The sequence below is a fragment of the Macaca fascicularis genome, chromosome X (genome assembly GCF_037993035.2).
Source record: "Macaca fascicularis isolate 582-1 chromosome X, T2T-MFA8v1.1".
Taxonomy (NCBI): domain Eukaryota; kingdom Metazoa; phylum Chordata; class Mammalia; order Primates; family Cercopithecidae; genus Macaca; species Macaca fascicularis.
In genome coordinates, this window is record NC_088395.1 from 92,575,975 (window position 1) to 92,601,332 (window position 25,358).

At 36.7% G+C, this 25,358-nt stretch overlaps 1 protein-coding gene across 20 annotated transcripts in view; it reads right to left on the minus strand.

Annotated features, from left to right (window-relative positions):
- The window catches only part of CHM (CHM Rab escort protein), a 191,217-nt gene that overhangs the window by 106,542 nt on the left and 59,317 nt on the right, over window positions 1-25,358 (minus strand). For 10 of the 20 annotated variants that reach the window (XM_005594066.4, XM_045383981.2, XM_005594067.4 and 7 more), the window contains exons 3-4: window positions 10,764-10,836; window positions 7,809-7,933 (exon numbers count right to left, since the gene is read on the minus strand). The exons of 3 other annotated variants lie outside the window; for them this stretch is intronic. In XM_005594066.4, the coding sequence (XP_005594123.2) occupies window positions 7,809-7,933; window positions 10,764-10,836 (198 nt within the window). Of the gene's footprint in view, window positions 1-7,808; window positions 9,754-10,763; window positions 10,837-25,358 lie in introns of all 20 variants that reach the window. 7 more of the 20 variants (XM_045383988.2, XM_074029095.1, XM_045383989.3 and 4 more) reach the window with 2 other exon arrangements.

The window sequence follows — 25,358 nt, forward strand, 5'->3', positions numbered from 1 at the left end:
AAACATTAAAAATAAATCTATCATATGATCCAGCAATCTTCACCCTCACTACTGGGTATATAGACAAAGGAAATGAAATCAGTAGGTTGAAGAGACATCTGCACTCCCATGTTTATTGGAGCACTATTCACAATTGCCAAAATATGGAATCAACTTAAATGCCCATCAACAAATGAATTAATAACGAAAATGTGGCATATATACACGATAGAATACCACTCAGCCATAAAAAAAAAAAAAAAAAAAATTAAATCCTGTCATTTGTGACAACATGGATGAGCCTGGAGAACATTATGTTAAGTGAAATAGCTGAGAGCAGAAAGAAAAATACTGCATGATCTCACTCATATGTGAAATCTAAAAAACTTGATAGTGGTTACCAGAGACTGGGGAGAACAAGAGGGAGGGGAAGATGAGGAGAGGTTGGTCAGTGGGTACAACGTTACAGTTAGGTAGGAGGAATACATTCTGGGACTCTATCACACAGTAAGGTGACTATAGCTAACAATAATGCATTGTATATTTCAAATAGCTAGAAGAGATTATTCTGAACGTTCTCACAAAAAAAAAAAAATGAAGGTTTAAGGTGAGGGATATGCTAATTAGCCTGATTTGATCATTTCATCATTCCACAAAGTTTATATGTATCAAAACATATAAATATATACAATTACTATGTATCAATTTTAAAAATCCCATGGCATATAAACTGGTCTCAACAACTAAAGAATATCGGATTTTTCCCATAGCTTCCTAACACTAGGAGTTAGGTACTTTAATTTCTCATTATAGATACAACTACATTACAATACTATATAGTATTCCAGTAAATTAAAGTAAATGCACTTTCTTAGGTGCTAGTCTTCACAAAGGAAATACTTTATTCACTTGGTGGAATGGTTGGTTCCCTTGTTGTACACACCAGTGTTTACCTGATGACTGAAATACATGATACAATGGAAATAGTACAGGTTTTTGAGTTAGAAACACACAAGTTCAAATTTGGTTCTGCCATCTCTAGTATTCCCTGAGCTTCTGTTTGTCAGTAAGATGTACCTATAGCTCATGCGCATGACTGTTGCATAGAACAAATGAAATTAATATGTAAAGCAACAGGTTATAACAGTTGCCACAAAGATAATATCCAATAAACGCTAGTCCTTTTTCATTTCCCTTCCATTAACTTGACTGTGTGATCACAAAAAATCACTTCAATGAAAAACAATTTTTGTATAGCAAAAATATTTTAGGTACAAAATATTAAGTAGCCCACTTATTGTAAGGAAGAATCAGGAAAACAAAGCTCTGATAAAACAATCTGGATAGTTCTTTACAGTTTATGATGCTTGAACCTAGCCTATGATAGAATAATTACTACAATTTACATTTTAGTATTTAGCCTGTTTTGCAATACCCAAACTATTTTTTTTTCTTTTTTTTTTTAATTTATTTATTATTATTATACTTTAAGTTGTAGGGTACATGTGCATAACATGCAGGTTTGTTACATATGTATACTTGTGCCATGTTGCTGTGCTGCACCCATCAACTCGTCATTTACATCAGGTATAACTCCCAATGCAATCCCTCCCCCCTCCCCCCTCCCCATGATAGGCCCCGGTGTGTGATGTTCCCCTTCCTGAGTCCGAGTGATCTCATCGTTCAGTTCCCACCTATGAGTGAGAACATGCGGTGTTTGGTTTTCTGTTCTTGTGATAGTTTGCTAAGAATGATGGATTCCAGCTGCATCCAAGTCCCTACAAAGGACTCAAACTCATCCTTTTTTATGGCTGCATAGTATTCCATGGTGTATATGTGCCACATTTTCTTAATCCAGTCTGTCACTGATGGACATTTGGGTTGATTCCAAGTCTTTGCTATTGTGAATAGTGCTGCAATAAACATACGTGTGTATGTGTCTTTATAGCAGCATAATTTATAATCCTTTGGCAATACCCAAACTATTAAATTTAATGTTGAAATGATCATGAAAACCTTTAAGTTGAATAATACTTCAGAATATTTTTTAAGTCATGACAATCAAAAAATAACTATCCTATATATTTATATTAGAATATATGTGTTAGAATACATAATATATAAATACACCCTATATATTTATATTATAATACATATATTAGAATTATATTGCCCAAATTCTTTAAGGTATTTTCCAAGCAGTGGCAATGGGTTTGCACTAATCCATTTGAATTCTTGCCCAGTCCTCCTTGCAATCAAAGATAAAAGGGCTATCAGTATAGCTATAATATTGCTTATGACCAAGAAATATACATCTTACTCTTCCTTAATGTTAAATAATCAAGTGGCATATATGAAAATCAAACCACAGGCCGGGCGCGGTGGCTCATGCCTGTAATACCAGCACTTTGGGAGGCCAAGGCAGGCAGATCATGAGGTCAAGAGATCGAGACCATCTTGGCCAACGTGGTGAAACCCCGTCTCTACTAAAAATACAAAAATTAGCTGGGCATGGTGGCATGCGCCTGTAATCCCAGCTACTCGGGAGGCTGAGGCAAGAGAATCGCTTGAACCCGGGAGGCAGAGGTTGCAGTGCGCTGAGATGGCGCCACTGTACTCCAGCGTGGTGACAAAGTGAGACTCTGTCTCAAAGAAAAAAAAAAAAGAAAGAAATCAAACCATAGATTCTACCATAATATACACCAACTCTATAAATAAGCTAAGTCATCTGGTCTAAAGTGACAAGACACATCATAATATTTTAGCCTTCATATCATTATGAAGTCATTTTTACATGTTTTAGAAATTTACAAAAACATTTAAAACAATATTCCTCATATATAGTGCACCAAAGATTCAAGTTTGACTTATATCTATTTACTTGCTTGATACAAGCAAATACACTAAACTCTTGGCATGAATAATCATTTAAGGGTAGTACTTTTGATAATTTGTCATTTGGCCAGATTATAGACTTGAATTGCATATGCTGAGACACTATGTGGAAGAACAATATATTCAGCAAATGAGAGACCTCAAATGATTACCCAGCATTAGTGTATAATTAAAATGTCCTCAGGAAGTGATGAGAACTTCCTTTCTGGGAAAAAAGAACAAAGTAGGGCTTATTAAGCGATCCTAAGGATAAGCAGAAACACAATTAACCTGTGGCATAAGGCTGTGGATGGAAAACACATGACTCACAACAGAAAATAGATTCTTAAAAACAAAACTAAACCAACAAACAAAAAAAGCAGCCAGTGAAAAGAAAGACGTAAAACTTTTCCTCTTTACTGAACACATAATTATCTAGGTATCCCAAGCAATCTACAAAAAAGCTTCCAGAACTGGGAAGTAAATTCAGTAAGATTTCAATAAATATCCAAAATCAAAACATAAAAGGCAAGTGCACTGCTAGATAGTAGCAATGAATATGTGAAAACCAAAATTAAAAAGACAGTACCATTTATAATTGTTCCAAAGAAAATTAAATATTTAGGTATGCAATTAACGAAACATGTACAGGATCAGTATGCTGAAAATTACAAGATTCTATTGAAGAAAATCAAAGATGAGCTTTATAAATAGAGAGACATACCATGTTCATAGATTAGAAGACTCAAAATAATAAAGAGGTCAATCCTCCCAAACTAATCTATAGTATTAAAGCAATTGTTATCAAAATCTCAGCAAGGTTTTTCTTTAGACATAGACAAGTTTATTTAAACATTTATATGGAAAGGCACAAACTCTAAAATATCTAAAACAATCTTGACAAGGAAAAATAAATTGAGAGGAATTTATCTAAGAGTAAAGCCTATCATATAGCTTCAGTAATAAAGATAATGTGATATTGGTGGAGGAAAAAACAAATAGATCGAACAGAATAAAGAACATCAAAATAGACCTATCCAAGTACAATCAACTGATTTTTGACAAAGGTATAAAAGTAATTCAATGGAGGAAGAATAGCCTTTTCAATAAATGGTGTTGAAGCAATTGGATATCCTTAGATCGAAAAACAAAAAAGAACACTGACCTAAACATCCAACATAAAACTATAATTTAAAAAAAAATAAGAGAAAATCTATACCTATAGTTAGGCCAAAAGTTCTTAGACTTCACACCAAAATAATCATCCAATTGATCAATTAGATCTCATCAAGATTAAAAATATTTGCCCTGTAAAATATCCTATTTAAAGAGGATGAAAACACAACCTAGAGACTTGGGGAAAATATTCTCCAAATACATATCTGACAAAGGACACATATCTAGAATGGATTTTTTTTAACTCTGAAAATTCAACAGTAAGAAACTAATCCAATTTTAAAACAAGCAGAAGACATGAACAGACACTTCACCAAAAAAGGTTTATGGACGGCAAATAAGAGAACATGAAAAAATATTCAAAATGAGCCATCAAAATGGCTAAAATAAGAAAGTGACAACATCAAATTAAGGTAAGTATGTGGAGAAACTGGATTACTTACACATTTCTGGAGGGAATGTAAAATGGTATAGCTCCTCTGAAACAGCTTAGCAGTTTCTTTTAAAACCAAATATGTAATTACCATATGACCCAGCAATTATATATTAGGTATTTATCCCAGATAAATGAAAACTTTTATCCCAGAGAAAGTCACATTAAAACCAATGCATGCACAAAATTGCATAACAGCTTTATTTATAATAGCAAAAACTAGAAACAGTCAGATGTTTTTCAATGGTTGAATGATTAAACAAACTGTGGTAAATCCATTACTGTGGAATACTATTCAGTGATGAAAAATGAACAAACTACTAATGCAGACAACAACCTGGATGAATCTCCAGGGAATTATGCTGAGTTAAAAAAAAGCCCATGCCAAAACATTACATACTATACAGTTCCATTTACATAATATTCTTAAAATGACAAGATTATAGAGCTGGAAAACAGATTAGTGGTTGCCAGGAGTTATGAATGGTAGGGTGAATAAGAAGTAGATCAGATGTGCTAACAGAAAAACAATAGTAGGGGTCCTTGTGGTGATAGAACTGCTCTGCTCTGTAACTTGACTGTGATAGTGAATACATGAACCCACAAATGTGATAAAATTGTATGGAACTAAATACACACAAACTCCATATCTGCAAAATGTAACATTAGCATCACTAACACATATGTTTCAAAAAGCAACGACAAAAAGCCAGAAACCTGTACCATATTTTTCATTATTTACAAAAGGGCAGCCATGAAGATTTTGCAATGTATCCTTTAAAAATGTTAAAGATCTACTATATAGTGATACTCTTACTTACTCAAGAGGAAGTAAGAGAATTTTCTAGATAACAAAAGCTCGTCTCTTAAAATGGTACAATTTTTATTCTAATCATTTTTAATACTTGTCTTTCTAAAACGTACTTCAAATCCTCTACTTTTTCAAGTAGAGGATAAAGAACATTATGTAACTTTTGCCTGAAGACACTGGGATACAATTGTGATCATCACCTGTTATACTGGACTATAATATAGTGATGGCCTTAAGGGATCTTCTGACATGAAAAGCCACTTACCCATACACTAAATGGCCCAAAGTATGCTTTCAGCTTGCCGATGCTGTCTTCTCCTTTATTATTCTACCAAGTAGCACTTAAAATAGTAGCATGTTAGAGCCCAGAGAGACTTCTGAGATCGCCTAGTCCAAACCCCTCCAAACACGTTTTATTAATGGCAAAACATAGACTCAAAATAGACATCTCTTGCTCAGTATCACATAGCAAATTAAGGACTATAACCCTAGTTTCCATGTGGTTCTCAGTTTGCCTGCCTCTAGCAGATACCCCTTCCTATTTGCTGCTTTAAACTACAATGCTAGGGGGAAACACAACCACGCACAACACACCCATAGAGACACACACACACACACACACACACACACACACAGAAAATGAGGTTGTCAGAAATAAGTATTAAATAAATAAGGCTTTTGATTTAAGTGAGTGCTGATGATAACCTCTTGTATAATGTAAAATTTTGTGACAACTATTTTGGCCCTAGCCTCTTTCATATAATTTCAAGTTTGTGAACATGATCCAAAAGATTAAGGAAGCCAGTCTTGCTGGGGCTAAGTGAGATATTGTTAGTCCTATTTACCCATGTTGCCAGCACTTACTATAGACAGCCCTTACAAATGGATTTTCTGTACTTTCTCTACTTTCCTGGATGTTCTCAAGGCTTTTCCTGCTTAGGAAATAACCAGCTATTATTTTCCTGACATTAATAACCAGCTAACTTTTCCAAGTGAATTAAGACATATAGAACATTACCCAATTCACTGTTTGCCCCACACTCTAACTGGCAAGAGGAACATATAACAGTTCTATTTCACTGTCTTCAAACAAAACTTCCACCAACAACAATTTAGTTTCTCACTTTGAGAAGTTATACAAATGAAACTAAAGAGATCAGGAACTGAAAATAAGATAATTTTCTTTGCATTCAAAATGTATCAACTCGAGACTCCGTCTCAAAAAAAAAAAAAAAAAATGTATCAACTCAGCCATTAGAAACTATTAACCTCAATTATCATAAAAAGTAATCAGTGGCCTTGAAGTAACAAAAGTATAATACCTCTCGGAAGGCCAGTGTGACTGTCACTATATTGTAGTCAAGCTATATTCATGGGCACACAAAAGTACACAAGAAAGTTACCAAATATTTATTCCTCATTTCATTAAAGCATATGTCTTTTCAGTTGAAATCATCTTCTGTTTTAAATCTTTCAGCACTGGCTCTGAACAATAGCTAGTGAGCTGCACCTTTTCATACCAAATGGCATTTAGCATTATACAAATTATAATCTATACTAGACATTTCAAAGGCTGCGCTTTTACAGAAAATCACAGAACACAAACTGCATATTACAGGGAAAGAATGCTACTTACATGAAAGATATGAACATAGCTTAAGAAGTCAAGCACGTTCCCAAACTTTTCACAGGCTCATGCTTAACACTCTGCCACAAAAATGATATGTAAGATGACAAAGCGTATCCTGAAGAATCTCTGGTGTATTGAATTTTAAGTTTTAATTACTATTAAAGTGCCTGACAGTCTGATGTTCTAAACCTCTGGACTCTACAACTACTTGAATGACTTAACTATGTGATTATTACCTTTTAACCTGTCAATCATATATCATTTGAAAAAGTAAACTAACCCAATTGTTTTTAAACAGTGAATCTCTCTCAGAGGAAGATACTTAAAACATTATTACTTCCCACTGTTCTATCCTAACTTACCAAAATATGTACCCAAATATTATGCCCACAAAATTTATTTATTCAAAAATTATAATCTTCCATTTTGCTACACTGAGTATTATTCAAGAAAGATGATATAGTTGGAAGAATCCTGGAGCAGGAGGAAAAAACTCTGGAATTTAATCTTGAGCTCTACCACTCTAGAGCTTAAGTGTGGCCCTGCCATTTACCAAGCCACGTGACCTTCTGCAACTACTTAATCTCCTTAAGTTCCATTGAGGCTTCTGTAAAAAATCCAACTATTACTACTACTATCTGCCCTACTCTAGCACAGAATTGTTTTAATGATCAAATGAGATAATATATTTAAAACAGCTTGGTAAATTCGAAGGCATTAAGGCAAGATGTTATCATTATCACCCAAACAGAGAAAACTGAAAGCTCCATTTAAAAACAGGCAAAACCAGCATATTAATGTAACCTGTAGCAACCAATGCCACCTAAATCTTTATTGTTGGCTTCTTCTGAAGAAGAGTGAAAAAGACATTAACTTAGTTTACCTGCAGTAAACACTTTTCATACCTGGCATAACAAAATACTTCTACATGTTGAATAGTTTTGTCCTTCCTGCTAAGAGCAATGGCTTCTTCATTTTCAAGGATCTGGTCTTGCCACACTGGACTGTCATTTTCAATGTCACTGTTTTCCTAAACAAAACACAGATAAGTTTTAATTAAAGTGGGCAGTGTGAAACATGTCATTTTCTGAGAAAATGTACCTCTTGTCTAAATTCATGCTTATTTCACCTTACCAAAACTCAAAGGATATCAACCCAGAGTCACGAAAGACAGTCCAACAAGTGTTCCAACTTTAAAGGAAGGAGAGAAAAACAATGTGTAAAATCTATACTATCAAAAACTAGATCTGATTTATACTTTTCTATCAGGGTATATGAAATTTTGAAAAAGTCATTCGGACATGGCTGTTTAGACATTGCTTAAGAACTAGGACAACTAACCCTCTATCTGCTGAGAATCAAGTATATCTGTTATATACATTACTCGTTAATAAAAACAGGGTTTTTTTACATTTTTTGGTTGAAACAGCAGAGTCAAAATAACTTCATTCTATTTATTTTCAGATCTTTGAAGGTTGGTCACTAGTCATATCAAATTTTGATTACATATAAAAGTACTTCTAAAAAATATTCAGCACAGTATAAATAAGGGCTGTATAATAATTAGTCCCTGAATACCTTATAAAACAAGAAAGACAATAAAAAACAAGAATGTGTAACAAAGCATGTAAACTCTCACTAAGGGTTGAAAGTGGTCTGTTAAAATGTTCAATAATTCCAAATTATATTTTATGGAGTATCTGAATACAGAGTATTTTTGAAGGTGTCAAGATAAACCTTTTTCAAATGTCAAGGATCAATTTTTAATCTGTTTAAAATCTTAAGCTGTGTAATACACATCTTTCTCAGAGAAAACTTTTTGAAATTGTATTATACATACTGAAGGAACTAGTAGGAAAATAGAATTACAACATCTTTTAAGTAAATTTATCTCAGAAAATTTCTAAACTTACAAATGTCATAAAGGCAATAAACATTTTTAAAAGGCTTTGTTGTCCTGTGTTTAAAATTTTAAACTGAAGAAAAGTAGTGACATACAGCTCTTATTATCAAGTATAATATTAGATAGTACTAAACATCCCAACGTAAGTAGAAGAGAAGGTGAAATACAAGAATTTTGAATGTGTAGATATGAGGTTACCAGCCTAAGAAAAGAACTGTGGACCAGGGAAAGGGAGTGGAGAGAGACAAAGACAGTGGCAGAGTTAAGATCCTGGAGTAAAACAATCATTAAAATAAACTAAACTTCCAGAAAAACATTTTTATTTGAATAAATATAAAACATCACCAAATTTATTTTTTTTAACTTCCATTCAGACTATTGGGGTATATTTTGTTATTGTTGTTCTGAGAATCTACACTAAATTTTCTTATGGAAGTACTAAATAAGCCTAAATATAAGGTGACCGTCACATACACCTCCCAAAAATAAGATGTAAAAAAGAGTTTCTGATCAAAGTAAATACATGAATATTTAAGCATACAGACCAAACAGCTAAATATCTACTTATTTACTCTCTTGACTTACACAGTTTGAATTATATGAAATGCTATTTTACAAATATTGCTTGTTTCTCTACACTCATTTCATGCAACAATATTCAATCTGAATTTTCACTGTATCTTCAATATCAGTGTCTTTGTCATCATGAGAGGCATTTTTTGAGTCATGCACAATGATTAAGTCATGTACACTGATTAAATCAATCAATCAATGCAATGGTGCTTGGTACATGATAAATGCTTAACAAGTCTTAGCTAACTGAATACAATTTTCTGGACTACATCATCCTCCTTTCCAAACATCGAAATTCTTTTGCGATACGGCAGTTTCTGATCTTCTGTATGATGCTCTCAGCAGAAATTTCATTTCAAGCCACACGTACCAATCTGCATAAGATTAGGACAGCTTTTTTAAAATGTCTTATAAAAGTTAGCAAACTCCATAACTGACTCTCCATATTATGCTATACATGATCCCTAAACAGTTTCTTTATAATGGTATTAAACAGCTTGGTATTGAGATCCTACCCTTAGAAAAAAATCACTGAATTCATACTAAATTTCTTTGATTTTTCTTTTGGCTGATTCTGTCAGGTGACATCTATAAATATAAAATCACCACGGAGATCATTTCAAATTAATGTATCTTCCCCAAATTGTTAGGCTTTTTTTTTTTTTTTTTTTTTTTTTTTGGTGTTTGTTCAAAATATACTAACTCTAAGAGCAACCAGTAAATGTGAGATTTTATAAGGACTAGGATATTTTTTCTAAAGATGATTTTGGGGAAAAATTATTGTCATATTTGGCATATAAATAATTAGAAAATGGTTATTAAGTATAAACAGTTTACTCTTCAGCCAATATTTCTATTTCTATACATATATATATTTCTTCTTCTTTTTTTTTTTTTTTGAGACAGAGTCTCACCCTGTTGCCCAGGCTGGAGTGCAATGGTGCAATCTCGGCTCACTGCAACCTCCACCTCCCCAGTTTAAGTGATTCTCCTGCCTCAGCCTCCTGAGTAGCTGGGACTACAGGCACGTGCCACCATGCCCGGCTAATTTTTGTATTTTTAGTAGAAACGGGATTTTGCCATGTTGGCCAGACTGGTCTCGAACTCCTGACCTCAGGTGATCCGCCCACCTTGGCCTCCCAAAATGTTGGAATTACAAGCATGAGTCACCGTACCCGGCCTCTATTTATATTTAAAACGGGATAAAGACACTGGGAAAATATTAGCTGAAAAGGTGACTTTATATGTTTTTTGTAAAATAAGTGAAGAAAAATAAAGAATCAATCCCGTATTACAGGTGAAGCTTAGGGTTTTCTTCAATGCAGGGTTACTATGTAACATACAATAAAACAAAGCAAATTAAAAGATCAGATACAAACTTTACCTGGTGTTCCTTTAGCCAGGACAATAGTCCTGAAAAGCTAAAACTGGCCCAGTTTCCTCCATAGTAGCTTCTTCTGTAACAATTTAAAAAAAAAAAAAAAGAGTAAAGAAAAGGGTATAAAAATCAATTCACTGATCTTCATCAACAAACCATCTTTAACACTTAAACTTACTTCACTTTTTAATATTACTGCCTCAAGAGTTCAAAAGTACACAAAACTGGAATGCTCACATAAGTGGAAGTGGTAGGCTAAAAGTGGGCCTCTCAGATCCCAAAAGAAATTTTTCATCATATAAGGAGTTAAAAAAACATCTTTGGCTTCCTTAAAGCTTTCTCCACTGATTATGTAAACAGCTTGACATGGGCATTTAGCAGATAACATAAATATATATGACTCCTGGGTTAACAAATGTGGCAAGGAAGAAAATCTTGATAGATCTCAAAAAAAGCTACTAAAAAACTGCTAAGTTTTCTGTAAGTACTTAAATCTCCTCCTCCTCCACCAACACCTCCGCCGCCACCGCCACCACCACCACCACCCACCACCAAACCCATCTCCAACACAAAACGTACACAAACACCCAGACACACAATTGGATACTCTAGATAAAGTGGAAGACCCTGTGCTGTTCTTAGCCTTTAGGGTCAAAAATAAAAGGAGATCCTGGAAAACAGTTATTCACATCACGTCAAGACATTTGCAGTTAGTATAACAGAAACAAAATTCTCACTAATAACTGGGTGAGCTATTATTCTTCATTCCTCAGTCATGTGAAGATCGCTGTTTTGGACAACCCAGAGGTCTCCTAACTAGGATCAGGTAAACTTTGTAGACATTAGACCATTAAGTGGGGATTTTCTGCAACCAGAACTCTTTAATTCTTCACTGCATATTGGGCCTCCGATCCTTGTAAAACGATTTGCACTTACTGACTCTATATGATGAGCCCCTAAGTACACTTGACCCCACCTACAACACCCATTCTGGTTCTGGTTGGGACGGATTCTTGGTTTTGTTTCATTTTTATTTTTGCTTCTCTGCTTCTCTAATAAAATAAAAATTCATGAAAGGTTTTTAAACAATTAAACAAAAAATTAAACCTATAATGTGATATCTAACATGACTCTTCCAGCCAGGCACAGGGGCACACACTTGTAATCCCAGCTACTTGGGAGGCTAAAGAGAGAGGAGTCCTTGAGCCCAGGAGTTCAACACCAGCCTGTGAAAAATAGCAAGACCTCATCATAAAATAAAATAATGAAATGAAATGAAATAAAATACAATATAAAATAATTCTTGCATAATGCTACTAGAGATCATCTCCCAATTCGGATTCACGTTTCTTAAATCAACTGTTGACATAGGTCTGAAAAGTAAGCAGATTTTAGGCTCAAGCATTTTACCAAACAAGTACTGCTTTTCTCTAACAGAGAAAAGGGTTAAATAAAACGCCTGTGAAAGTAGCTTTATTAATATAAATCATATTGTACTTACATCTGACAGTCTCTTCGGAAATAATGTAAATTCATACACTGTCCAGAATCTCCAGTGGTCTTTAAAATTTAGCTAGAATTTCAGCTATAGGAGCAATTCTAGATGGCCACTCTTTACTAAAATGTTGGAATCAGGAAACCTACAAGCAGTGACCCCTTGCGTCAGAGAGAACAGTGAAAGGAAGGAGAAGGTGGGTGATGGCAGCTATAGAGAAGACAGAGGAATGTTAGAATTTGAGGTTTCCCCATAGCAATTTATACTTTCATCCCTCTTGCCTGAGAAGAATACACTTCTGCTATCTCTTCTCATCCTTCAAATATAAAACTCAACAAAACTAGAAAATATCCTAGGCTTTGAAGGAGGGGAAAAAAACCTGAAACTACAAAACTAGAAAATATCCTAGGCTTTAAAGGAGGGGAAAAAACCTGAAACTACTGACTCTATATTTTTTTGTTGAGATACTTAGATTGATTTGCAATCAACATAAGGTCTTAAGTGAGCATCACTGGCTAATGGGTGAAAGCTTCAAGATTAAGGTAAAATTTATTTGAATGGATATACCAATATGTAAGTAATAAATGTATATCAAAAATGCAACATTAGGGACAGACAAAAGTTTCTTTGGACACAAAAAGCAATTAAAACTATTGATAAATTAGGCTTCAAATGAAAAACCTCCCTACAAAATAAATTATTTTAATAAATGAATGGGCCAGACACAAATATTCACAAAATATATATAATAAAGGCTTGGTATTGATCGGCCGCGGTGGGCGGATCACCTGAGGTCAGGAGTTCGAGACTAGACTGGCCAAAATGGTGAAACTCCATCTCTACTAAAAAAAATAGAAAAAAATTAGCTGGGCACACATCTGTAGTCCCAGCTATTCAGGAGGCTGAGGTAGGAGAATTGCTTGAACACAGGAGGTGGAGGCTGCAGTGAGCCAAGATTGTGCCATTGCACTCCATCCAGCCTGGGTGACAAAGAGCAAAACTCCATCTCAAAAATAAAAAATAAAAAAAGGTAAAACTAAAGGTTTGTTATCCAGGATATATAAAGAACTCTTTCAACTTAATAAGATAGATATTAAAAGGTAAAAATGGGCAAAGGGTTTGAAGAGACACGTCACAAAAAAACATGGTTAATGAGCACATGAAAAAGTACTCAATATCATTAGGTAAGTGCATATTATAGTAGCATTACAAATGAACATATAAGATTCCAGTATGCAGCCACCAAAGTAATTTAAAAGATTGTCAATACTTGGTATTGATGTAGAGGGCCAGAACGCTCATTTATTTTGGTGAGCATATAAAACGGTACAAGCACTTTCTAAAAATATCTGGCAGTTTTTTATAAGATAAATATATATCCGCCTTATGATCGAGTAATTTCAATTTCTAGGCAATTACACATGAGAAAAGCATATACTGACAAAAATACTTGTACAAATCTTTCCACAGCAGCTTTATTAATAGCCCCAAACTGATGATAATCCATGTAACCATCAACAGGAGAATGAATAAACAAACTGTCGTATATCCATAAAATGGGATACTATTCACCAATAAAAAGGAATAATCATCTGCTATATAAACATAAATGAATCTCAAAAACATTAGGCTGAGTGAAAGCCTTAGCCAAAGAGTACATATTGTATGATACCATTTATATAAAATTGTGGAAAAAGTTAATCTATGATGAAAAATACCACAAACTGGGAGTGGGGTCAGGACTTGACTGTAACTTCCAGGCAACCCGGCTAAAGAAGCTGCGACTCCAAAGAAGTGGGAGGCTAGACCCCCATACATATCCCTAGGAAAGGGGCTGAATTCAGGGGACTGGGCAGCAACAATCTGCAGGCCCCACTTCCATGGCACCTCACAGGATAAGAACCACTGGCTTGGAATTCTAGCCAGCCAAAGGGAGCAGCATCACAACTCTCTGAGACAGAGCTCCCAGGGGGAGAGGCGGGCTGCCATTTTTGCTATTTGGGCAACTTAGTCTTTCCAGCCTTTGGACTTTGGAGAGTCCAAGCCATCCCAGGTCAGAACCAGTTCCCCAAGACCAGCACAGCTGCTCTACAAAAACGTGGCCAGACGTTTTTTTGTTGTCGTTGTTGTTTGTGTTTTAGATGAAGTCTCACTCTGTCTCCAGGCTGGCGTGCAGTGGCATAATCTCGGCTCACAGCAACCTCCACCTCCCGGGTTCAAGCGATTCTCCTGCCTCAGCCTCCCGAGTAGCTGGGACTATAGGCATGTGCCACCACGTCCAGCAAATTTTTGTATTTTTAGTAGAGACAGAGTTTCACCGTGTTGGCCAAGATGATCTTGATCTCTTGACCTCGTGATCTGCCTGCCTCGGCCTCTCAAAGTGCTGGGATTACAGGCGTGAACCCCCACACCCGGGCCCAGACTGCTGTTTTCCCATTCCTCCTCACTAGGCAGGACCTCTGAACCAGGACCTCCAGCCACCCCCACCAGTGTTTTCTAGCCAAAAAGAAATTTGAAACCTCCCTGGTTTCAAATTTTCAAACATTGCACCCAGAGGGAAAAGCAGGCCACCATCTTTGCTGTTTGGGCAACTTAGCCCTTCCACCCTTAGAGCTTTGGAGAGTTCAAGCCAGGGCAGAAGCAGTCCCCGAGCAAAGCACAGCTACTCTATGAAAATGTGACCAGACTGCTTTTTTAAGTGATTTCCAGTTCCATTCCTCCTCACTGGGTAGGACCTCCCAACTGGAACCAGCAGCCCTTGCCAGTGTTCTCTGGCCAAAAGAGATATGAAAACTCCCTGGAAGGAAGCTCCCAGAGGGAGGGGTGCGCCACCATCTTTGCTCTTTGGGTGACATAGCCATTCCAGCCTTCGGGCTTTGGGGAGTCCAAGCCAACCAGGGACGGAAGCGGTCCACCAGCACAGCACAGCTATTCTACAAAAACATGGCCAGACAGCATTTCTTAAGTGGAACCTCAATCCCATTCCTCCTCATGAGGCAGGACCTCCCAACCAAAGTCTCCAGCCATATCCTATAGGTGCCTTAAGTCTGGCAACAAGTTCACATCTTCCTCAGATAGATCTCCCAAAGGGAGGGGTAGGCCACCATATTTGCTGCTTCACAGCCTTCAATGCTGATACTTTGAGGTACTGGAAAATCCAAGGTCATTAGCAACTGGAGCAGGCATCCAGCATACCATAGGAGCCCTACAGAAAAGCAGCCAGACTGTTACACCGGAGCCCGTTCCCATAACTCCTCACCAGGCAGGTCCTCCAGGCCTGGGTCACCAGCTACCCTCACCAGAGCTATTAAGCCAGTAGCAGCTCGGCAACTCCCTGGACAGAGCCCCCAGGAGCAACTGAAAGCCTCTCTGCCACTGTCTCTGCAGTGGAATTCCCTTGCTACCCTCGGACTAGTGAAGCAGCAAAGATCCTAAGTGTTTTACCCAAACCTCCAACTAACTGTAGTCGACAGAAAAAGGGGTCACTCCATTTCCCGCAAGTCGCACCCACCCCCCACTGCTCGCCACTAGAGAACACCCAGGTTGGGCCCAGAGCACAGATCCTGAATCCTGGACTGCTCGCACTGAGCAACTGCTGGCCTGCATCTCTCTGGGGTGGAGCCCCCACGGTACAAGTAAAATACCCTTGGCCAAAATCACTACTAAGGTCCCTTACTCTGCTGCCTCCAAGTTGTGGAAAAAACATAAACGCTGAGATCACCCCAGTTTCAGTGGGCAGCCCAGGAGCACCAAGTCATGGTCTACAGCCAGCACTCAAGGGGGAAAGGAACGCACACTTTCAGAGTATTGATAAGGAACATGGCTGCAACTGTGAGGAAATGTAGCAGAGACACGACCAAGCAAGAATCTACCAACTAACCAGTACACTTAAGTGCCACCTGCTGGATGACACGCCAAGGCTTCAAGACCAAAAATACTCACTAACATAGCCCTCTCTTAAACCAAAGACAAGAAGTCAGCTTCCAATAAAGACTGTGCACAAAGCCTTGGTCCTGTGAAAAGAACCAGAAAAGAAGTCTACTGACTGTACTCAGTCTATGCTTCAGTTAAAGGAATACCCACAGGCAGATATGAGAAAGAACCAATGTACAAACTCCGGTAACTCAAATGGCCAGTGTCGTATGTCCTTCAACCAACCACACCAGTTCTCCAACAAGAGTTCTCGACCAGGCTGAGCTGCCTGAAATGACAGAAATGTAATTCAGAATATGGAAAGAAATGAAAATCTTTGAGATTCAGGAAGCTGGAGAAACCCAACCCAAAGAAGCTAAGAATCACAATAAAACAATACAAGAGCTGAAGGATGAAACAGCTGGAATAATTTTAAAAAAAAAACAAAAAAAAACTAACAAATCTGACAAAGCAGAATAACACAATACAAGGATATCACAATGCAATCACAAGTATTAACAGCAGAATAAACCAACCTGAGGAAAGAATCTCAGAACTTTAAAACAGGTTCTCTAAAATAAGACCAACAAAAATAAAAAACAATAAAAAGATATAAACAATATGATTGAGAAGTATGGGATTATGTAAACGGGCAAAATCTACAAATCATTGGCATCCCTGAAAGAGAAAGGGGAAAAGCAAAGAACTTGGAAAACATATTTCAGGATATCTTCCATGATAACTTTCCCAACCTTGCTAGAGAGGCCAACAGTCAAATACAGAAAATACATAAAACCCCTGCAAGATTCTACACAAGAAGATCATCCCCAAAACACGTAATCTTCCGATGTTCCAAAGGCAAAATGAAAGAAACAACATTAAGGGCAGCTAGAGAGAAAGGGCACCCCATCGAGCTAAAAGTGGTCCTCTCAGCTGAAACCAACCAAGCAAGAAAAGATTGGGAACCCATAGTCAACATTCTTAAAGAAAAAGATTTGCAACCAAGAATTTCAATGAAGACAGGAAAAACCATTCAAAAGATCAATGAATCCAGGAGTTGGCTTTTTGAAAAAATTAATAAGATAGATAGGACGTCAGCTAGACTTGAAAAGAAAGAAGACACAAATAAACACAACTAAAAATGACGAACGGAGTATTGCCACTGACCCCACAGAAATATAAATAACCATCAGAAGCTACTATTAACACCACTACGCATACAAATTAGAAAACATAAAAGAAATGGATAAATTCCTGGACACATACACCCTCCCAAGACTGAATTAGGAATAAACTGATTCTCTGAACAGACCAATAACAAGCTTTGAAATGGAATCAGAAATAAATAGCCTACCAACCAAAACAGGCCCAGGACCAGATGGATTCACAGCCGAATTCTACCAGATGCACAAAAGAAGAGCTGGTACCATTCCTACTGAAACTATTCCAAAAAAACTGAGGGACTCCTCCCCAACTCATTCTACGAGGCCAGCATCATCCTGAAACAGAAACCTTGCAGGGATACAATAGAAAAAGAAAACTTTGGGCCAATATCCTTGATTGAATATTGATGCAAAAATCTTCAACAAAATACTTGCAAATGGAGTCTAGCAGCAAATCAAAAGGTTAATTCACCACGATCAAGCAGGCTTCATCTCCGGGATGCAAGGTTACTTCAACATACATACATAAATAAATGTGATTCATCACATAAACAGAACTGAAGACAAAAACCACGTTTACCTCAATAGATGCAGAAAAGACTTTTGATAAAATTCAACATTCATTCATGTTAAAAACTCTCAGCACACTAAGTATTATAGGAATACATCTCAAAATAATAAGAATCATCTATGAGAAACCTACAGACAACATCATGCTGAACGGGCAAAAGCTAGGATTCACCTTGAAAACTGGCACAAGACAAGAATGCCCTCTCTCACCACTCCTATTCAAGATAGTATTGGAAGTCCTAGTCAGATCAATTAGGCAAGAGAAAGAGATAAAGGGCATCCAAAAGAAAAAGAGGAAGTCAAACCATCTTGGTTTGCAGACTACATGATTCTATATCTAGAAAACCCCACAGTCTCGGCCCAAAAGTTCCTTCAGCTGATAAACAACTTCAGCAAAGTTTCAGGATACAAAATCAATGTTCAAAAATCCCTACCATTCCTATACATTGATAATAGGCAAGGCAAGAGCCAAATCAGAAAGCCAATCTCATTCACAATTGCCACAAAAAGAATAAAACACCTAGGAATACAGTTAACCAGGGAAGTAAAAGTTCTCTACAATAAGAATTAGAAACCACTGCTCAGAGAAATCAAAAGACACAAACAAATGTAAAAACATCCCCTGCTCATGAATAGGAGGAATCAATATCATTAAAATGGCCGTATTGCCCATAGCAATTTACAGATTAAATGCAATCCCTATCAAACTACCAACAACACTGTTCACAGAACTAGAAAAGACTACTTTAAAATGTATGTGTAACCAAAAAAAACCCAAATAGCCAAGGCAATCCTAAGCAAAAAGAACAAAGCTGGAGGCATCACGTTACCAGATTTCAAACTATATACTACAAGGCTACAGTAACCAAAACAGTATGGTACTGGTACAAAACCAGGCACATAGACCAATGGAATAGAATAGAGAGCCCAGAAATAAGATTGCCCACCTATGACCACCTATCTTCAACAAAGCTGACAAAAACAAGCAATGGGGAAAAGACTCCCTATTCAATAAATTGTGCTGGGATAACAGACTAGCCATATGTAGAAGACTGTACCTGGAGCCCTTCCTTATACCATATACAAAAATCAACTCGACGGATTAAAGACTTAAATGCAAAACCCAAAACTATTAAATCGTTGCAAGACTACCTAGGCAATACCATCCTGGACATAGGAATGGGCAAAGACTTCATAACAAAGATACCAAAAGCAATCATAACAAAAGCAAAAATTGACAAGTGGAATCTAATTAAACTTAAGAGTTTCTGCACAGCAAAAGAAACTATCAACAGAATAAACACACAACCTACAGAATGGGATAAAATTTTTGCAAATCATGCATCTGACAAGGGTCTAATATCCAACATCTAAAAAGAACTTCAACAAATTTACAAGAGAAAAACAAACAATCCCATTAAAAAGTGGACAAAGTACATGGACACATTTCAAAAGAAAACATACATGTAGTCAATAGCATATGAAAAAAAAAAAAAAAATCACTAATCATTAGAGAAATGAAAATCAAAACCACAATGAGATACCATCTCACACTAGTCAAAATGGCCATTACTAAAAAGTCAAAAAATAACAGATGCTGGCAAGGTTGCAGAGAAAAGGGAACACTTGTCCAATGTTGGTGGAAGTGTAAATTTAACCACTGTGGAAAGCAGTATGAACATTCTTCAAAGAGCTAAAAGCAGAGCTACCATCTAATCCAGCAATCCCAGTAGTGGGTATATATCCAAAGGAATATAAATAATTCTACCATAAAGACACATGCCTACAAATGTTCACTGTAGCACTATTCCCAATAGCTAAGACATAGAATCAACTTAAATGTCCATCAATGATGGATTGGATAAAAAAAAATGTGGTATATATACACCATGGAATACTATTCAGCCACAGAAAAGAACAAGATTGTGTCTTTTGCGTGAACACAGATGGAGCTGGAGGTTATTACCCTTAGGAAACTAACACAGGAACAGAAAACCAAATACCAAGTGTTTTCACTTACGAGTGGGAGCTAAATCATAAGAACTTATGAACACAAAGAAGGCAACAGCAAACACTGGGGTGTACTTGAGAGTGAGAGGAGGAAGAGGAGTGGAAAATATAACTTTTGGGTACTGGGCTTAATACCTAGTTGCTGAGCTAATGTGTACAATGAACCCCCATCACACGAGTTTACCTATGTAACAAACCTTCACATGTACCTGTAGACCTAAAAGTTAAAAAAAAAAATTGTAGAAAACATGGTTGTAATCTTTTGAAAGCTTTGCATAGCTTATTCAGAGTGCCACCTAAGGTTTTCCAGAAACAATAAGGAAATAAGTTATACAACCCTCCCTTAACACTCATCAAGAAGATAATAGAAAAAAAATAGTACTGAAACTAAATCAAGATCTTTCTCATCCTTCACATGGTGTTTAATGTTAAAGCAATATCAGTTTGCTTAACATCTCAACAGAAAAGAAATATTACATGTAGACTCAAAGAAAGTTGAACTATATGAGAAGGCTGAGCATTAAACCCATTAACTAGAGCTTATTAATTAAATCCTAACAATCTTCTTTTCCATTGTGCATCATAATTACAATTCAGTGTTGAATATTCAGCAGCAGGCATAGCTAAATGCTACTAAACTACATATTGTACTGTGAAATGGCTTCTGTAAGCAAGTCCAAGAACAGTAACAAAAGATGAAGCTACTGACATTCAAGCACATTCATCTGGGAACCATTCTAATTATTAAGAAATTAGGAGTTGAAAATATTTTCAGGCAGGTAGCTGATGATATCCAAGGTTGCTCGATGGGAACAAGAACAGCATAGCTCAATCTCAGACTGTCCTATTATTCATTCACTGCTCCTACAATTCCTTTTCCTAGAGTAGTAGAAATACCATCTTCCATTGACAGCAGTTTTAATTTCCCAACTTGTTTTTTACAACTATTTTCTCACAGATTCTTCTGGCAATCTTGTGAGGCAGATAGAAAGGGTGTTATTTCATAGATGAGAACACTATGACTTGTCTGTGTAGAGTTTAGTCACTAGTCAGGGCCACACAGTTACAATTTGCAGAACTGCAATTGAAACTCGGTTCTCCTGACCTCTAATCCTGTCCATTACAACATACAAATTCCCAAACTTTTAAGCTGGCTAGCACCATTTAGTCCACAAGATATAATGGTAGCTGTGGTTCAATGAAGTTAAACACTTAATTGAGTAGTACTTGGTCCTGATTACTAAATTAACCTTTTCTAAAATGTACCCCATCAAAATGAGCTATTATTAATAGGTGTTCCAAGAAAAGAAATGCACAGTAACAAAATAAATTTGGAAAATGTTAGGTTGAAAAATTTAAACAACAGCAACAAAAAAAGATTTGTTTATGTGGTGGCTTCTCAGCACGATTAAATACATTAATGTCTGTTATAGCTCTCCAAGAGGGAATTATAGCAGTAGGCAGAATTTCTCAAATTTAGTTAACCAACAAACATGTTTTTTTTAAAAAGTATATTGAAGGATTAGGGCTTAATAAAGCATATGTTGAGAAATGCTGGCTTAATCCATGTTAAGTAGAACAAGAAAAATAGGGTACTAAATACGTTGAGTTTCGCATTTTATATTCACTATTCTCACAAGAATCCAGAGATTGGTGCTACAATTATCCCCATTTTACAATTAGGGAGAAAACAACAACTGTGAAGCTGAATACTGTCTAACTCACTCAGCTAGGAAATGGCAAAACCCAGATTTAAGACCAGGGACTATCAGGCACCGAAGCCTCTGCTCCTTCCACTAAACACGCTGTCTCCTATAATTTACAAGATTAGAATATTTAAATTATAAACATAAGCATATAATACAAATTCTGGAATCTGACTTACTATAAGTAAAGACAGTGGCATCTATTTACAAACAGTAGATGGAATGAAATCTAGCTTTTATTTTGTTACCCCAATTCATCTGGATAATAATTCCATGGCTATGATTACTCTAATGTCAGAGCTGGGGAAACTATTCATTTCTAGGACCTAAAATACAACCAATTTTATTGTTTATCTCACATTTAATGTGCACAAATACCTTCACACATTTGATAACAATAGGAAAATAATAGTCTGGCATGTCTACTACTATTGATTTGCCAGATATTATTGAGTACAATATACTATAGACATTAAAAGAGTCTCTATTTCATTTAAATTTGGTTGAAGTACCACAGAGTCATGACATGTCACTATCTCCTTGGTGACAAATAATAGAATAGGCTAGAAAATATACTGGACTTACTCCCTATACAAATTCTCATTTACTGTAAGTTCCACATACTTGCTACACAAGAAAGCTGAGCTCCTTTCACCATCTCCTCATTCCAAGACCAAGGAAAGTGGGCCTCTATGATAGAGTATGCAGAAGTAATTCTAATGTCAGAGAGGAAGACCAGGATCTCATTTGCTTTTATTAATTGACAAAACACAAAGTGTATATATATTTCTCACGTACAACATGTTGTTTTGAAATGTTACTTGGTTTTAAGAGAGCCCTATGAATCTACAAGAAGTTTGGTAATCAGATCGTCCTGCCAGAAAGAAATACTAGATTGTATTTGCAGTCATTAGGGTTGGAGAGAGATCTTCCTGTGTTTGAGTTATTAGTTATTACACATTAGTCCACCCATTCAAATCCATTTATAGACAACCAAGGCAGGTAGATGAGCAAATAATACATAAAGGTTGCCCTCAATTTTTGTTTCCCTCTGTGAGATCTCATCTGTTTCCACTGATTCAATTATCACTTCTCTGTTGATGACTCACTAATTGGTTTCTCCGATCTGGGCCCCTCTGGTGAGCTCCAGACTCAAATCTACTTTAGTTGGTTGAAAACATAGATCATGAGTCATGAGCTTATTGGACACCTCCTTTCACAAAAAGTCCCAGATGTACTTTAGTCTCTACATGTCCAAAAGACAAATTTATTATCTGTCCCACACCCCCAACTTGGTCATCCATTCAGTTTCTCTATCTCAATAAATGGCAACACCATCCTTACAACCTCCTATGCTAAAAAAAAATAAAAAATAAAAATATCTTAAACTCACTCATTATTCCTTCCTCACATATCCATTCTAGTTAATTTCTTAAGCCCCTTCTATCCTTGCTATCCCTAACACTGCTGCATTATTTCAGGCCCTCACTCCCTCTTATCTATCTATGACATTAGTCTTATCAAAGGTTTCCCTGCCTGTAGTTTCTTTCCCTTTCAATTCAATCTTCACACTACTGCCATTGTGATCAGGTGTTGGCAAACCGTATTAAGCCATTTCTAGCTTAAAGATGTTTAATGGCTCACTAATACTTCTAGAGTAGAGTCCAAAATCCTTAGCATTGCTATAAGACCCTTCAAAACTTAGTGCCAACCTAACTCCCCAGTCTTATCTCTGGACATTGCCTTTCTCTGCCATGCATCAACCACAACTGCACACTCAAAACTGCTTGAGTGAGCCAAGTGCCTGCATATCTCTCTGCTTTTATTAGTGCTATTGCCTATGCCCCAAATGCTATTCCACCATAAAACTAATGATGAAACTAGTAAAAACAGACAGAACTACTCAAATCCAGTATCATGTCTTTTATGAAGCCTTCAACTCTTCAAAAAGAACCGATCCCTGTGCTTCCATAGCTTTGCACATACTTCTATTAGAGTTTTGTCATGCTGTCTTATAATTAGATTACATGAATGCTTCCTGTGACTACACTGAGAGCAACTTAAGGGCAAGGACAGTAGCTTAGTCATCTCTGAATCTTTAATGCATAATAATTATAGTTAACTAAGGGAATTATTACGATGAATACAATGATATTAATCAAGGCTTTGGCACCAGACAAATCTGGATTCAAATTGTAGCCGTGCCTTTTACTAGCAGCAAGATCTCAGTCAATAATTTTACAGAAGTTACTCTAAAATTCAATTTCTTTACCTGTAACATGGAAATGAAAGTATTTAAAGCAATGCCTAGCACATAGTAAGTTATCAACAGCATCATCACCATCCTCTTCTCCTTGCAAAATGTGAACACAGAAGAATGTACCCACAGGAGTTTCCAGCACCCTGTGCAAGCAATTAACACAGTCCAGGGCCAGTCAGGCATTGCTACGTTCACTGACAACCCTGAGAAGGAAGAAGACAAACAGAAACAAGAATGGGGACACAGCTGAGAGGACAGAAATGACAGATCAAAGGGTTAAGGACAGATGATTCCCTCTCCCTTTCTCCCCATCCTTTACTTCAGAGTATTCATGGTTCCTTAAATTTAACCCTTCCTTTTTCTTGGAAGGGAAAATTAAACTTCATTTTCATTAATGGGAAAAATAGCAAAATTAGAATATCAGATAAAAGCTTAAAGCTTTATTGCTGCAGAGCATACTTTCAGCTGTGAAACTGACTGATATTCTTCAAGTACCACCCCCACCCAACGGTTGGTAGGGACAGTTGCCATTTCAAAGTCAAAGCAAGGCAACAAAACAATAAAACTAAAACCAAACAAAAAAATAAGGAAAAAAATATAATAGAAAAACCTTTCTCTTTATTTTCGAAAGAGGAAGGATAGTAAAGAAATTGTTCAAGGGGAGAAGGGAGTTGTATGCAGAAGCAGTACATTCAATTATCTTTGCTTGTATTTTTCTAGTTGTTTTGTTTCTCAATCAATAAAGGCCAAAATGAGTGAAGAAAGTGGCAGCCTTTTATTTGCAAATATGCATACACTCTCGGACGAGGTTCTCTGGTCCTCAGGTGTGTGTGTGGGGGGAGGGGAGGGGCCAGGGAAGTCACGCCAGCGCTCTTGGGTGATGTTCTCCGGTCCACAAATGCGGGGCCGAAGAAGTCACACTGGCTCCTGCTGGGGGCGGACTTTTATGCCTGGGAGCTGGAGGGGGAGGAGTTTGGGGCGTGTGTGTAGGAGTGGCTGCTTGAATTTCGGTGTCCCCGGCCGGCTTGACGTCATTCTGCGCAGGCTCAGTTGATTTGGTTCTTTTCCCGGGCGCGGGAAAATCTGTGATGAAGACCCCGGAAACAACAGGAACTGCTCCATCTGGTTCACCTTCCTCCATCTTGTCCCTTTTCCCTCACCCAAACACTAGTCATATGAAAGCTGTCTTAATTCAAATCCACTGAATAAACAAGTCAAAGTGGTATCTAGAGAGAAGCTGATGTTTCACAATTTCTACATTAAGAGCTGTCTCCATTTAGCCTCTGTTTAAGCTCTAAGGGAAAAAAATTCTCTCTTCATGCAAAAACTGTATTATCATTTGCAAATGAACCTCCTGAAATTTGCAAATGTCAATATGGATTTCAGTGACCTAAAAATATAATGACATTTGGTTTAAGACCATACAAATACATGAATTACTTTTAAATATTTTTCCCACTCTGCCCTCCAAAGTAGAGGGTGAAA